The sequence below is a fragment of the Pleurodeles waltl genome, chromosome 2_1 (assembly GCF_031143425.1).
Source record: "Pleurodeles waltl isolate 20211129_DDA chromosome 2_1, aPleWal1.hap1.20221129, whole genome shotgun sequence".
Taxonomy (NCBI): domain Eukaryota; kingdom Metazoa; phylum Chordata; class Amphibia; order Caudata; family Salamandridae; genus Pleurodeles; species Pleurodeles waltl.
Window position 1 is genome coordinate 86,327,438 of NC_090438.1, and position 16,781 is coordinate 86,344,218.

Sequence of the window (16,781 nt, forward strand, 5' to 3'; positions counted from 1 at the left end):
TTATGCTTTGACTGGAGACGCTGCTGCACAGTAGACATGTGCGCAGTTGCATCCAGCGACCACCTGACCATGTAGAGGGGAATTATAGCCATGTGTGACTTTTTACAATCTATAGGTTAGGAATTTGTTGTTTACCATCCCAGATCTCCCCTTCCAACAATCATGCCATCGCTCTCTGGATTCTGGACCTCAACCATTAATTTTCGTTTCTCTCTTTTCAGAGGACCTGCTGCTAAAAGTCCTGTCCATCACTTCAAAATATAACCTTCCGCCAAAGATGAAAAGGTGAATGCGGGTGAAGTTTGAGCTTATGGTGTAGTTTCATTGTATAATTATAGACAGCTCTTTGGGCCTTAGATGATAAGGTGATCCCAAAATGCACCTTTGCTGAGCATCATCACAATTTTGTCATGTGTCAGCGGAGTGGTTTCTATGTGATGTCCTCATTGCTCCTCTCGAGCGTTACTACTGTCCCACCTTATAAACAAGCGCATCCAGACAGTTCTTCGCATCATTGGGAAGAGCAGTCTTCCTTTGAGCTTCTCAACTCCTTCCAGTTCCCCGTTTTTAGTGATCCTGATGACCTGATGATTTTAGGTCTGATTAGTGAGGCGCTTGGGCCATTTATTGGGAACATATTAGATTCTATACTTCAGGCAGCGTTGGTTCTGCCTCCTTCAGCGCTTGACCTGTCTTGGTCTGGCATCTTCAGCCATTGGCTTGAGACCTTATCAATCACATCTTGCATCCGCTATCAGGAGTATCTGTCTCACCCTGTTTATTTTTGCTCCTTGGGTGTGCTCGTCCACGTCCATTAGAATGTATGAGGGCAGTTTTACACCAAGCATCAGCTGGCAGGAGGCCCAGTAGCACGGAGGAGCACTTGCCGACAAAAGCATCTGAAGAAAAGGAATGCAGCAGGAAATACAGCCACCCTTTTTTTCTTGTGTAATCCGCAGTTCTGTAGAAATAGTGACATTTGTATAGTGCACACACACACCCAATATATGTGCGTCACTCACAGGGAAGAAAGTGTTTGTTTTCACGATCTTGAAACTCCCCAGACTACTGATGAATCAGGCTTTTGTGCGTAGATGTCAGACGGTCTAAACTACAAGCTTTTGCAAGATTTTAAATAATTGTTGTTCCTTTTTTCTTAATTAACAAAAGCTAATTCAGTCCATACCAGCCAAGAGTCAACACAAAAATTGTCAAACATTTCACAGCCTAATATATTTTGCATTACTGAGTGTTAGTGCAAAGAAGGGGACCTCTGTGCCCCGTCTCCTCTTTACACCTGCTGTGTGTTTTCATGATGCTAAATCCCACTTTTCTGACAAAGCATCCATCTTCCTTCTGGCTCTGTGCATTGGTTACTTATACCATGCTATCCTGTTTACAGTGTTGTTACCATTGTCATGGTAACAAATAACACCTAAAAGTGCTTCACAGGGCCTCTGTTCTAAGTGACTCTGTGAAGTCAGTGTCTTGAGATTTTGGTTTGATATATGGGATATGCATTTTATTGTCTAGATATCGCAGCATGCAAAAGGCTTTTTAGTCCCCTTAAACCAAGAATTCTAAAATGTGATACTGGTACGATTCAAGTGCACTGTTGAAGACCTGAATGAGTGCAGATATGTACGAACACCACTACTGAAGACTGACTCTCTCCTGCCTCTGTGTAGCTACTGAGGATTCTGTAGCTCCGACTTTGTGATATTTTCTGCAGAAGTTCCTCATTTCGGTCCCTAACATCCTTTTTACTTAGCTGAGCATGCACTGAAACGATTTCGCTTAGCTGTCTCAGACAAGACCCAAAAGTCCTCAGCAGCAGACTCGGGGTGTAGCTGCTGAAAGTGGTTCCTAACCAGGGCTACACTTCATGAAACCATGTTCTTTGACACCTATTTCAAGCATACTTTCTTTTTTCGTTTGGGACTGAGGATCATTCACTTAAAGAAATTGCAGACCCATTGCATGAAAATATATCTGCTGATACCTGGAGCGCCCAGCTGCAGAGTGAGATCCTGGCACACGAATTAGTGCCTCTAGTAGGCTTCCGCAATGAGCCCGCCACACTCTTGTCCTCTGCCCAAACCCCACTTTAATTTGTCTTCTACCTGTAGGCTTTGCCCAGGTTTTCTGAGCTGGTCATGGACTCTCATTTCCAGTCCCTGCTTGAATGTAGGCATGCCACTAAATCATTTCATCTAGCCACACCAGCTCTGGGAGCAATGGATAAAAACTCCTCGGTGAGAATATTTCAGGTCTTTGACTTTAGATCTTTTTTTTTTATAAATATATTTGTATTGGTTTTCTGCACATTAAAACAAACGTAATAAACAGTGCACTCTCAGTCCACAGTCAGTAGCCATCCTGTCCCTCCTGTTTTCCTCCACCAGGCCCTCACGCCTCAAAATGGTTGAGACGGTTAATTCTGGTCGTGGTGCTTTATATCTGCAAGCACTCATAGGGCACCCCCACTCCGGGGGTCTCACCTGGTTCAACCCTGGCATGGTGATATCTGCATCATCAAGTAGTGGGTGATGTGTTTTCCAAGATCCTGAGACTCTGTCGAATTTTTAGGACTTGTCATTCTGCGAACAAACAGAACACCTACCACAGTCTGTCGGTGGATAAAGGTGTTGAGCAGGCCCTAAGCAAGTCCATGTTTTCCTCAAGTAGAGGAAAATAAATCTATGGCTGCTTGCCTAGTAATGTAGCTGCCCATGGAAACTAGTTATCCATGCACAGGCATTGAAAGACTTATTTTATGGCAGCTCCACCTATGTCAATTTCCCAGTAATTCACTTTTGTATGGTACTACATAAAACAAGTAGGAAAACACAGGGCTGGCTGAAATGGGCACTGGGGACAGTAACGGAGACTCTCCTGCCTCTTTCCTTGCTGGACGCAGACTCTGCAATGATGACATGGTTGAGTCTTTTTAACTGTTGGAATGTGGTCGGGAGAGTGTTCAAGTGTCCTGCAGCCTTGCCACGTCCTTCTAAGCATATGAAGTGGATGCTGCTGCTTCTGTAGCAGTAAGGCTTTCAATGAAGGACAACTGAAAGTCAAGGAAAGACATGTCTTTCCATGCTGGTCCGACGATGATCAACATATACTTTGCATGCTGCCAACGGGATCAGGTGGCTAAACATATTTTTATACCTTTACGACTTCCATGTATGGCTTAAGGACCTGGTCATTCTTATCTACTCCGCCCATTTATGTGTTGTAACAAAGGATACAGGTGGGGTGTGAACTTCAGCCACCTGACCCCAAACCGTGGCTGGAGAAGTGCTTTCATCATGGATTGTAGTGAGCACGTACACATCACACCTATTGGAGAACTTGACTGTGAGCAGTTCATTGAAACTCAGCACGGTGCTCTGGGATTCTTGGAGCTTCTTACAAACAAGCTTTTGCGGGAATCCTTTGTGATGACAACAAACTGTATTGCATGCCACAATGCCAGCTTTGTACAGCTCACTGAACGGTTCTACTCCCACATAAAAGACGTCCACATAAAGGTTATAACCTTTGTGAAGGAGTGAATGGACAAGCTTCCATACAGTCTTTCCTGTGACTCCTAGTGTGGGAAGGCAACTAACAGGGATTAGAGTGGAGTCCGTCCCTGTATACGCTCTCAGGATGTATACATAGCTAGTAGAGCTCTAATGCAGCATGTACAACTTGATGCCATATCGATCTCTTTTGCGGGCATTGAACTGCCTGAAAGGCAGCCCCCCATTGCACAGGATCAAGGACTCATCAGTGGCTATATTCTTTTCATGAACGGAAATGTCTGGAAACCTGGCAGACAAATGTTCCACGAAAGGCCGAACTTTGAACAACCTGTCATGATCTGGATGGTCCCGGGGTAATGCGGCAGAATGATCACCGAAATGCAGAAACCGATTTCTGCCCATGTGCTGTGGGAAGATGGGCGTTAACCAAACCATCCGAGAAGACCAGTAGGACAGCAAACTTAATTTGTGCATGTTGGAAGGTGGGTCGTTACTTGTGTGGCCTGCACAAGTAATGGGCCTGCACTCAACCACTCCTGGGAACCAAACACCCCATTGTAGTGCTTGGCTCTCATAGGGTAGCATTGCAGAGCAGTCCAAGGCTTACTGGAGGTGGTGTGGACTAGTAATCACCATTCACAAGTACACAGGAATAACACTCAATAAATGAATGTCTCTGCTTTTTCTTTTGAAAAGGGAAAAGTACATGTTCGATGGCATATGTTGCTGCAGATACACATGTTTCGCACTGTCCGCTGCCTGGTGTTGGGCTCGGAGTATTACAAGTTGTTTTTCTTCGAAGAAGTCTTTTTTGGTCACGGGACCGAAGGACTCCTCCCTCTTCGGCTCCATTGCGCATGGGCGTCGACTCCATCTTAGATTGGTTTTTTTCCGCTGTCGGGTTCGGACGTATTCCTTTTCGCTTCGTGTTTCGGTTCGGAAAGTTAGTCAGAATCTCGGAAGAAAGCGTCGGTATTGTTCCGTTCGGTATCGGGATAGTTAGGTACATCGACACCGATCATCGGAAGACTTTGGGGTAGCTTCGATCCCCCATCGGGGCCTGGTCGGCCCGACCGCGTGCGACATCGAAGCCGATGGAACGGACCCCGTTTCGTTTCTGCCCAAAATGTCACAGTAAGTATCCTTATACAGATCAGCACTTGGTCTGTAACTTGTGCTTGTCCCCCGAGCACAAGGAGGATACCTGTGAGGCCTGTCGAGCCTTCCGGTCCAGAAAAACACTCCGGGACAGAAGAGCCAGGCATCTACAAATGGCGTCCACGCCGACAAAACAACGTTTCGACGACGAAGAGGAAACATTCTCGGTTCCGGAATCAGAATCCGGAGACTCCGACGTTGAACAACAGCAACAAACAGTGAGTAAGACGTCGAAAATTAAAACCATCGAGAAGACAAAAGCCCAGGGGACGCCACTGCCAACAGGCCATGGCTCGACCCATAAAACCGGCGAGCCGTCGAAGGCGCCGAAAAAGGGCACGCCCATAGCGAAGACACCCGACTCCGGTCGAGGGACCGCCATGGAGCAACCTCGGAGCCGAGATAGCGGCTCCGAGAGGCAAAAACAAGATGCCGGCACCGAAAAACATCGGCACCGAGACACACTGCCGAAAGCCGAAAAAAGATTCTCTCTCGGCGCTGAAAAGTTCCACACCTCCATCCTACACAGAGGAACAAGGAATAAGTGGCCAGATGCACAGATTTGGACAAGAGCTCCAAAGTGTAGAATCAGACTACACACAAAAGAGACTGTACATCCAGCAAGACACAGGGAAGATATCAACCCTTCCCCCAATAATGAGAAAAAGAAGGATCGGACTTCTCAAGGATGACGCACAACCACAAGCCAAAGTGGTTAAGAAAGTCACGCCTCCGCCCTCTCCACCACAACAGGCATCGCCGGCACAAACACCGCCACAAATGCACTCACCAGCGCAAACTATCATAAGTCAAGATAATCAGGATCAAGACGCTTGGGACCTATATGACATCCCAGTGCCGGACAATGATCCCGATTCATACCCCACAAAGCCGTCACCGCCAGAGGACAGTACCTCATACTCGCAACTGGTGGCTAGGGCAGCAGAATTCCACAATGTCCAACTGCATTCCGATCCTATAGAGGATGATTTTTTATTTAACACCCTCTCGGCTACACATAGCCAATATCAATGTCTCCCAATGCTACCAGGGATGTTACGGCACGCAAAACAAATTTTTGAAGAGCCCGTAAAATCAAGAGCCATCACCCCAAGGGTGGATAAGAAATACAAACCACCACCCACAGACCCAGTGTTTATTACTTCGCAGTTACCACCTGACTCCGTAGTAGTAGGGGCAGCTCGCAAAAGAGCAAATTCCCATAAATCTGGCAAGGCCCCACCTCCGGACAAAGAAAGCAGAAAATTTGATGCGGCAGGAAAAAGAGTAGCATCACAGGCAGCCAACCAGTGGCGCATCGCAAATTCTCAAGCGCTGCTGGCCCGATATGACCGCGCACACTGGGATGAGATGCAACTTCTCATAGACCATCTTCCCCAGGAATACCAAAAAAGGGCGCAGCAAATAGTTGAAGAGGGACAAACGATCTCAAACAATCAAATCCGCTCTTCAATGGACGCAGCCGATACTGCAGCGAGAACAGTCAACACTGCTGTCACCATAAGGAGACACGCTTGGCTCCGCACTTCAGGCTTCAAACCTGAAATCCAGCAGGCTGTCCTTAATATGCCCTTCAACGAGAAACAACTTTTTGGCCCTGAAGTGGACACAGCCATTGAAAAACTTAAAAAGGACACAGACACGGCCAAAGCCATGGGCGCACTCTACTCCCCGCAGAGCAGAGGCTCTTTTAGAAAAACTCCATTTAGAGGGGGGTTTCGTGGCCAACCCACAGACACCACCAGCCAACAAACAAGAACCACACCATATCAGGGTTCATTCCAAAGGGGAGGTTTCAGGGGATATAGAGGGGGTCAATTCCCAAGGAGTAGGGGAAGATTCCAGACTCCAAAAACACCTCCACCTAAACAGTGACTTTCAAGTCACACAACCCCTTCACTCAACACCAGTGGGGGGAAGACTAAGCCAATTCTACCAATCTTGGCAGCAGATTACAACAGACAATTGGGTATTAGCAATAATCCAACATGGCTATTGCATAGAATTCCACAAATTCCCACCAAACATCCCTCCAAAAACACGCAAAATGTCACCACAACATTTAGAACTTTTAGGACTAGAAGTTCAAGCACTACTGCAAAAGGATGCAATAGAGTTAGTACCAGTACAACAAAAAAACACAGGAGTTTACTCCCTGTACTTTCTAATTCCAAAAAAAGACAAAACATTAAGACCAATATTAGATCTCAGGACACTAAATACCTACATCATATCGGACCACTTTCACATGGTCACACTACAAGACATCATTCCACTGCTCAAACAGCAAGATTACATGACCACATTAGACCTAAAAGATGCGTACTTTCATATACCGATACACCCTTCTCACAGAAAGTACCTAAGGTTCGTATTCAAAGGAATACATTACCAATTCAAGGTGTTGCCATTCGGAATAACAACTGCACCAAGAGTATTCACAAAATGTCTAGCAGTAGTAGCAGCACATATCAGGAGACAACAGATACATGTGTTTCCTTACCTAGACGATTGGCTAATCAAGACCAACACAGTAAAAAAGTGCACAAACGACACCACATATGTCATACAAACCCTTCACAAACTGGGTTTCTCCATCAACTATACAAAGTCACACCTCGAACCGTGTCAGACACAACAATATCTAGGGGCAACCATCAACACATCAAAAGGAATTGCCACTCCAAGTCCACAAAGAGTGCAAGCATTCCACAAGGTAATAAGTGCTATGTTTCCAAACCAAAAGATACAAGCAAAATTTGTGCTAAAACTTCTAGGCATGATGTCATCATGCATAGCCATTGTCCCAAACGCAAGACTACACATGCGACCCTTACAACAGTGCCTAGCATCACAATGGTCACAGGCACAGGGTCAACTTCAAGATCTGGTGTTGGTAGACCGCCAAACATACCTCTCGCTTCTATGGTGGAACAGCAACAATTTAAACAAAGGGCGGACATTTCAGGACCCAGTGCCTCAATACGTTATAACAACAGATGCTTCCATGACAGGGTGGGGAGCACACCTCAATCACCACAGCATTCAAGGACAATGGGATGTACACCAAACAAAATTTCATATCAATTACCTAGAACTGTTAGCAGTATTTCTAGTGTTAAAAGCCTTTCAACCCATAATAACACACAAATACATTCTTGTCAAAACAGACAACATGACGACAATGTATTATTTAAACAAACAAGGAGGAACACACTCAACACAATTGTGTCTCCTAACACAAAAAATATGGCAGTGGGCGATTCACAACAACATTCGCCTAATAGCACAATTTATTCCAGGGATCCAAAACCAACTAGCAGACAACCTTTCGCGAGACCACCAACAAGTCCACGAATGGGAAATTCACCCCCAAGTTCTGAACAAGTACTTTCAAATTTGGGGAACACCCCAGATAGATTTGTTCGCAACAAAAGAAAACGCAAAATGCCAAAACTTCGCATCCAGGTACCCACACCGCGAATCACAAGGCAATGCTCTATGGATGAGTTGGTCAGGGATATTTGCATACGCTTTTCCCCCTCTCCCTCTCCTTCCATATCTAGTAAACAAGTTGAGTCAAAACCAACTCAAACTCATACTGATAGCACCCACATGGGCAAGACAACCTTGGTATACAACTCTACTAGACCTTTCACTAGTACCGCATGTCAAACTACCCAACAGACCAGATCTGTTAACACAACACAAACAACAGATCAGGCATCCAAACCCAGCATCATTGAATCTGGCAATTTGGCTCCTGAAATCCTAGAATTCGGACACTTAGACCTCACACAAGAATGTATGGAGGTCATAAAACAAGCTAGAAAAGCTTCCACTAGACACTGCTATGCATCTAAGTGGAAAAGATTTGTTTGCTACTGCCATACCAATCAAATCCAACCATTGCATGCCTCTACAAAGGACATAGTGGGATACTTACTACATTTGCAAAAAGCGAATCTCGCTTTTTCATCTATAAAAATACACCTCGCAGCAATATCTGCTTACCTACAAACTACTCATTCATCGTCTCTATTTAGAATACCAGTTATTAAAGCATTCATGGAAGGGCTAAAAAGAATTATACCACCAAGAACACCACCAGTTCCTTCATGGAACCTTAACATCGTCTTAACAAGACTCGTGGGTCCACCTTTCGAACCCATGCATTCCTGTGAAATGCAATATCTAACCTGGAAAGTCGCATTTCTCATTGCAATCACATCCCTCAGAAGAGTAAGTGAAATACAGGCATTTACCATACAAGAACCATTTATTCAAATACACAAAAATAAAATAGTTCTAAGAACAAATCCAAAATTTCTACCAAAAGTAATCTCACCATTCCATTTAAATCAAACAGTGTTCTTCCCACAACCAGATTCCGTGGCTGAAAGGGCACTACATACATTAGACATCAAAAGAGCACTAATGTACTACATTGACAGAACAAAGCTAATCAGGAAAACAAAACAACTGTTCATAGCTTTTCAAAAACCACACATAGGAAATCCAATCTCTAAACAAGGCATTGCTAGATGGATAGTCAGATGTATTCAAACATGCTATCTTAAAGCCAAGAGAGAATTGCCTATTACACCAAAGGCACACTCAACCAGAAAGAAAGGTGCTACAATGGCCTTTCTAGGAAACATTCCTATGAGCGAAATATGTAAGGCTGCAACCTGGTCTACGCCTCATACATTTACTAAACACTACTGTGTAGACGTACTAAATGCACAACAAGCTACAGTGGGCCAAGCTGTACTAAGAACATTATTCCAAACTACTTCAACTCCTACAGGCTAAACCACCGCTTTTAGGGGAGGTAACTGCTTTATAGTCTATGCGAAACATGTGTATCTGCAGCAACATATGCCATCGAACTGAAAATGTCACTTACCCAGTGTACATCTGTTCGTGGCATTAGTCGCTGCAGATTCACATGTGCCCTCCCGCCTCCCCGGGAAGCCTGTCGCCGTTTAGAAGTAGATCTTAAATCTTAAACATTTGTACATTTGTAAATAATTATTATAAACTTTTTATGTACATACGTATTCACTCCATTGCATGGGCACTATTTATAGCAAACAACTCCATCCTCACCCTCTGCGGGAAAAACAATCTAAGATGGAGTCGATGCCCATGCGCAATGGAGCCGAAGAGGGAGGAGTCCTTCGGTCCCGTGACCAAAAAAGACTTCTTCGAAGAAAAACAACTTGTAATACTCCGAGCCCAACACCAGGCAGCGGACTGTGCGAAACATGTGAATCTGCAGCGACTAATGCCACGAACAGATGTACACTGGGTAAGTGACATTTTCATTATTACACACACACTACTCAATACTGTGCAACAATTTACAAATATACACAAGCTGATGGAATTACTCTTGGGTTACATTGTGTAATCATTCTTGTCTCTCCCAAAGAGAGAGGTAGAGCAACAAGCCATATGGCAAAGCATTCACTTGTATTCCAGTGCATTATCTGACTGTAACTTGGAGTGAGAGCATCTAATACTGGCAATAAAGTACAACTCCTTTGATCACTAGTGTCTGTCAGTCTCATTACTCAAATAAAGCATTAACAAGAAACCTGTATAGGAATGTTGGAATGAATTGTTTTGTGTTGATTACTCTCAGAATGATCTACGCAGTCTAACCACACCACTCACAAGTGCTGGCAGAGTTTCATCATATTCCACACTGAAGTGTTGAACATAACATGCCAAAGCCCCTTAAGGACATCACTTGGTTGTTCACAGTTGCGTAACACCATCTCTCACCCTTAAAGTGGTGCCTTTTCACGTGACCGTTCACACAGCACATTGTTGGCCACAAGGCTTCAGCCATACATTTTTAATTATATTCAGCCTAACATGGTGCACTTTAACCGTAGTCCCTAAAGGACTCCATTTCTGTAAAAACAAATTACAGCCTTTCACCCATAGAGGGTGTTCACCATTATGCAATCCATTGTAAATCACATTCAGGCCACAAGGACTGCAGCCATGATCCCTCACTCCCAGAGGGCGCAGTTCTACCAATTTGAACAAAAGTTCTAGCTGGGACTGAGCTTGAAAACATATTAGGACCCTTGAGGGGTCATCCTTTTCAAGTCCCCTGAAACTGAGTCAAGGGAAATTAGGACCTTTCTTGGGGGGAGGCTGTGCTCCTTCTGCAGCTCCCCTGCACTCTGTGAGCATTTTGGATGGTGATCCCTCTCTCCTGGGGCCACCACAATGCCAACACGAGTGGCTCTTCAACATTGGGGGTAGACCCCGCAGGTCAGTATGGGGCCCTCCTCCAGGAGTGTGCATTCTCAATAAGCATCTCCCCCACTGGTTCGGGGAGAGCCACTTCGTCGATTCCCTTCTCTTCGCAGCCTCGTGCTGCAGCTTCATTGCCATTGGGGGGGTGTCTCTCTTGCAGGTCTTAGTGGGGGAAGTGGCTCAGAGAGCCCACCCCCAGCTGCTCCTGCCTGCTCCCCACGCAGCCAGCACTTTTGTGGGCTGCCGCGGGTGCCGGCTCCTCTCCTGGTCTGCCCACTCCAGAGGACAGCCGCGGTGCATATATCGGGCTTCCGGGTGCTCGGGGAGTGCGACCGCATTCCTCTTTCGTTCTCACTATCGGGGCCCAAGGATGGGGTCCTGGCCCTCATCACACCTTCGAGGGGGCAGAGGGGTCCAATGGTGCTCCCCATCACACTCTTCATTGGGGCCCAGGAATGGGGTCCTGAGCCCCCAGCAGCTTCACGGGGAGCACAACAGTTCTCCCAGACTTTGCTTCAGGATCGGCGCCAAAGGATGGTCCGGGGGCCCAGGTAACTTCATGGGTGTGCAACTGCACTCCCAGACTTTGCCTTGTGGTTGGGCCCAGAGATTGAGTCCTGGGCCCCTCCTCCTCCTCAGGGGGGAGCACAAAAGCGCTTTCCCATGCCAATTTCTTGCTTTTGGGGACAGCCCCCAGGCCCTGGCCCACCCCTGGGGCACGTGGAAATCGTCAACTGAGCCCCACACTCTTCGTCGCTGGTCCTTCCTGGGGGTCCAGGACACATGCCTTCCTTTCGAGATATCTCGGACCCATGTGGACCAGTCTGTGTGATCTTTGTCTCCTTTCACTCCTGGTGGCGAACCCTTGCCACCTGAAGCTCCTTATTTAGGCTTCCTGGCCTCAAACGTTACCAACTTGGCAGGGAGCCAGTCTCCCTGCCTCCCTGCGTCAGCCTTTTGTTTGGGTGCCTCTCTCTCTTAGGGCAGCGTGTCCTCCTTGTGCGGAAGCCCAGTCTTTCCCCCCAACTGGTCCTCAAGGAGAGTAAGGGGACCAGCTTACCTGGTCATGGGGTGTGGCCCACTTGGTCTGGATCAATCAGGGGTAGAGTTTTTTCCCTCGTGGGCAGTCGGGGGGTTCTTCCTTTCAGTTGTCCATGACACCCATCTTCAGTCCGAGTGTTCTGCAGAAAAGCCCTACCAGACAGCACTCTTTCTCTCCTGTGCAAGACCGTTTAAGTGGGGGTGTATGTGTCCAGCAGGGCTGTGCCTCTGACTTATCCTGATGTACCACATCACCTCTCTGCCTCGTCCCAACCTTCCTACTCAGTCTTCTGGGATAGCTCAAAATGATGACCCTCAGGAGTCATTTGACACATTTGCTTTGAGGGTCTCAGCTCCCCTTCTTCCTGACATTCCTGCCAGGACCTCCCCCAGCAATCCCTCCAAGGAGCCCTTCCTTGTTGAGTGGCCTGGAGCAGCCGGGTTCCTGGCACGAGATGACAGCTGGCTGATTGATGCAGGGACATGTTCCTGCAGCTGGAGGGAAAAGTAATTAATCCTGCTCAGCAGAGTCATAAAGCTCTGGGACCTGAGCAGAGTCAGAGAAAGATGACATTCCTAGATTACCCATAAGCTGTGTAGATATTCTTTTGTAACCTACTGCTTTGTTCTGTTCATACAGATTACAGTGTACATTGGTGCGACTCCGTAGTGTATGGACCCTAGGTAACTGGAGTTGCACCCTAGGGCTCCCTTTCCCATTGGAATATAGAGGAGAGTCACTACAGTCAAGACAATAAATGTATATACCCACAATTTAAGGCCTATTCCGGGTCACCGTCCAATGTGGATTGCCCCTTCTGCTCCAGGTACGTAGGCGCAGTTCTTGGGCTGAGCACAGCAAGAGTCCTCTCCACACAGTCCTTACAGGGATACACACACATGTGCACACGTGATCATGTGTAACCAGCCCTGGGCCTCCTACCCTTGCTGTGTCGCAATAGCACGGGTGGTAAACACACGAAGTCCATTTTACCACATGTTTACTGTGGGTAAGCCCCAGACTGAGGCTCCCTCACAGTAAAAGGTCAAAAACTGGGTGGTCCAAAAGTAACAACTCTGGGCGTACCAGATAATCCGAACCACCCTCTCACAGTGCACAAACCCCATTTTGAGTGTAAGGCCCAAAGAGGTCTTCAACTCCTCAAGTGAAGTGGGGGACCATCACTGTTCCCTAGAATTAGGCCTTAGAGTGCCTTTCCCTCAGAAAGTGTTCTGCACGCAAATGTTTTTGCTGCACAATTTACTCAACAAAGTCAACATCCAAAACGAGATGGGCATAATCCTTCGTGAAAAAATTGCCTTTATCAATCCAGGCCAGTGTCATCAGTAAACGGCAGAATTTGGGGCTGCACTAAATTGAGGGACTGAGAAGAGAGCATTCAGTCTGTGATTGCTACCACATATCTGCTCTCTGGGTTGGTCTACCCTGCTACAGTCGCTCCGCTTTACAGATGGCGCTTGTGAAGGGACTGCACAACTGCCATCATCATGTCCCTTAGAATCGCTGGAAGACAAGTCGTCGGATGGAACTCCGCCGACTGAAAAATCACTTCCAGATTCTGCTTCATTTTCCTTTCCCTCAGATACTGTCTCATCGTCTGATCCTGCCTCCAAGCTGTCCTCCATAAGTGAGGTAGGGCCTGAGCAACTATCATCCACAGAGACATCTCTAATGACTGACTAAAACCTTCCTTCTAGAACACTGTCCTAAGTAGAAGGTATTACTCTGAATCAGTCGGTGGGTGGTTGCATCTGTAAGATGTGTGTAACATTAAGTAAACAAAAATTACTTATCTTCTTTGGTGAATCTGTAGGTTCTCCAAAGACCCATAAAAAGGCAAAAAAACACAGTATTACTTTACCTAGCTACATACTCAATTCCACAGCATACTTTTGTGATGCCTTACACAAAACTTTATTGTTAGGGATATGCTGGGCTATTGACTGCATACAAAAAGTAATTTCCCAAAGCTACAAATCTGCCTTTGATTTCAAGAAGCACATGTTCACATACTAGCTCCTGCAACTTTGTTTGCAGACGTGCTTCTTGTGAATACTCAGTGCTATCACCAGGGTCAGTGAAATTATGTGCCAAGAGAACACCAAATTATGCGTCAGGGTTGACTAAATTATACAGCAAGGAAAGGCCAATTATGCATCATAATGCGGCACTTTTTCTAATGGCATTACTTAATTATTTTATAATTTGCAACCATGATAATACTGTCTGGGCAAACATTTCACCTCCTTACTACCAGTTTAACAACCAAATGTAGAAATAAGCAACTGAAAGATGACTATTCAACCTTTACGCAGGTCCTTCCAATGCATGCAAACACATCACCATGTTGATCCCTTTGTGTTAGAACATATATATTGCATAGGCCACATAAATATACCATCTGTTGCATAATCTGCAGATGTTAGATTTTATTTAGCATATGAGGTGTGTGTGTGTGTGTGTGTGTGTATGTGTATATATATATATTTGTTTCGAAATGGGGTTACCACTTAGGGGCACAATCTTCCCCCCAGGAGATAATACTCACCTTCTAAAAAAACAAAAGGGGGCTGATCCATGTGTTGAGGGTTAACCCCCTACCTAAATTTTTTTACCTTATTTTTGGAAATGTGTGGCTTCTGAGGGCCGCAATCCCCCACCACCAACCCCATTGGCCCCAGGAGCATTTAACGTATTATTTGTTTCTTAACATTCCCCTAGGGGGCGCGATTGCAACCCCTAGGACAGTGGTCTTCAAACTTTTTAATGACGCGCCCCCCCAGTTGAAAAATAAAAATCACTGGACCCCCCTCAGAATTTTTCACAATTATTTTAGAAAGATGGTAATGTTTAAATAGGTATAAACCTATTTAAACATTGCAGTTAAGTACCGTTACCTTTTTAAAACTGCAATAACATGCTTCTGCTTAAAACAAAGGCATGTTATCTGCATAATATTTCTTTTGGCCAGAGTTTGGCGCCCCCCCTGGGATCACTTGAGGCCCCCCAAGGGGGGCCCGCCCCCCAGTTTGAAGACCTCTGCCCTAGGAGAAAAACACTTTTTTTTGTTTTTTCTTTTCCCCTTGGGGTTATTTTCCTCACGTGCTGACCCCCTAACAAACATATCTAGTGGACTTCCTGGCATTGTAAAGCCAGGAAACTCTTCTGGAAGGCCTCACTGGATAGTGGAGCTAAGACATTTTTCCCCACTGGAGCGGGAGAGAGAACTCACCTACTCTTTTGGCCGCACTGGTGTGGAGTTTGGATGTCATCCCTCTCCAGCGTTGACCAGTGGTTGACAAGCACGCTTGGGAGGGGGCTTTGACCTCACTGAACTATCCATTGCCCACACTTAAACCACAGTGAGGAGCCTATTGCGCACTGTTACATCTCATTGAGTAACCCATTGCAAACTGTTAATCCCATTAAAGGCATGTTGATCATAGGTGGCATTACTTTTTGTTTGTAATATTCACGCTGCATGTTATTTGTTCCTCAGAGAGAATTCTTAGAATTAGTTTGTGGCTGTTTGTGTGTTCCCCCAAAAAATTAAAACCTCACATTTTAATGGCAATATTTGTCAGACGACATAAGACAGAATAATCAGTGATCAAATGGTTTTGTGTGGCTTTCCACAAGCGGCTGGAAGCCATAACGATTGCAGAATGTGCACGAACAGCAAAGGTGTAGGGGCACACAGCGAGAAAGTGTGAATGGGAACTGTTGCATAGACGCTGGAACAAATTCACAGGAAGCCGGGGTTTATAACAAAACCCACGTTTAATCAACAGATGGACCCACGACCTATCTTCCTCCAGCAGTTTTCATAAAACTGATCTCCCCAGTGAAAACATTCTAAATGACAACAACATCTGTTATGACAACAATACATGCCATTACCATAATCTACTACATAGATAGAAACAATTTACGTATAATATCCATATAGAAACAACTCGCATGTAAATATCCCTACATAACAGGAGCAAACAACAATTGAACAGTTGTAAAATGTGTGTATTTTCGCTGATGGTCCTGACTAGAATCTAAGCATGAAAGCTAGAGATTATCTATAGGGAAATGGACAGATCAGTAAGGAGACGATAAATTCCATACAGACCAACGCGTCTCAAAGCACAGTCTGCCAATAACAGAGACCGGGTGCTGCTACCTGGCCCAGTCCTGACAGCTTTCCTTATAAACCAAATAAGTGCTAAATTGTCAGTCGCATCCAAAAGCGTAAGTCAGGTGTGGGTGACTTGCCCAGTCTAGTTTATTTTTATTTTTATATTCTGATACTTGCAGGCTGTGCAGTGCGTCGGATAAGAAAGGTGGGTGGGGGGTGTGGTGTCTCTAAAAGGGGTGTGGACGAAGAAGCTTAACTAGAAATCCTGTCCAAGAGGCGTGGTCTATGTAATTAATGATGTGGCTTAAAACAAAAAAACAAAATCCTGTGCATTATGATGTCGCACAACAACAAAGATATACCTAAAACATGACAGACGTGTTGGCTTTGCCAGTACTTTTTGGCCGAATCAGATACATGAGATTAATTTTGTTCTGAACAATTAAAATTGGAAACGTTTCAACTCTGGAAAATAAAATACTGCAGAGTGAACATTACTGGGGTCTGTGGAACGGGGAGTGTCCTTCAGAGCGTCTGTCACTCAGGATGTCCACTGACCCCACTCTCTTCCGCAGTCTCGCACTCTGTTAGACGCGCCCTT

General features: G+C 45.6%; 1 protein-coding gene across 1 annotated transcript in view; it reads left to right on the forward strand.

The window, feature by feature from the left end:
* The window catches only part of ST3GAL4 (ST3 beta-galactoside alpha-2,3-sialyltransferase 4), a 428,798-nt gene that overhangs the window by 318,482 nt on the left and 93,535 nt on the right, over positions 1-16,781 (forward strand). The window contains exon 7 of the mRNA XM_069210383.1: positions 222-285. Within this exon, the coding sequence (XP_069066484.1) occupies positions 222-285 (64 nt within the window). The remainder of the gene's footprint in view (positions 1-221; positions 286-16,781) is intronic.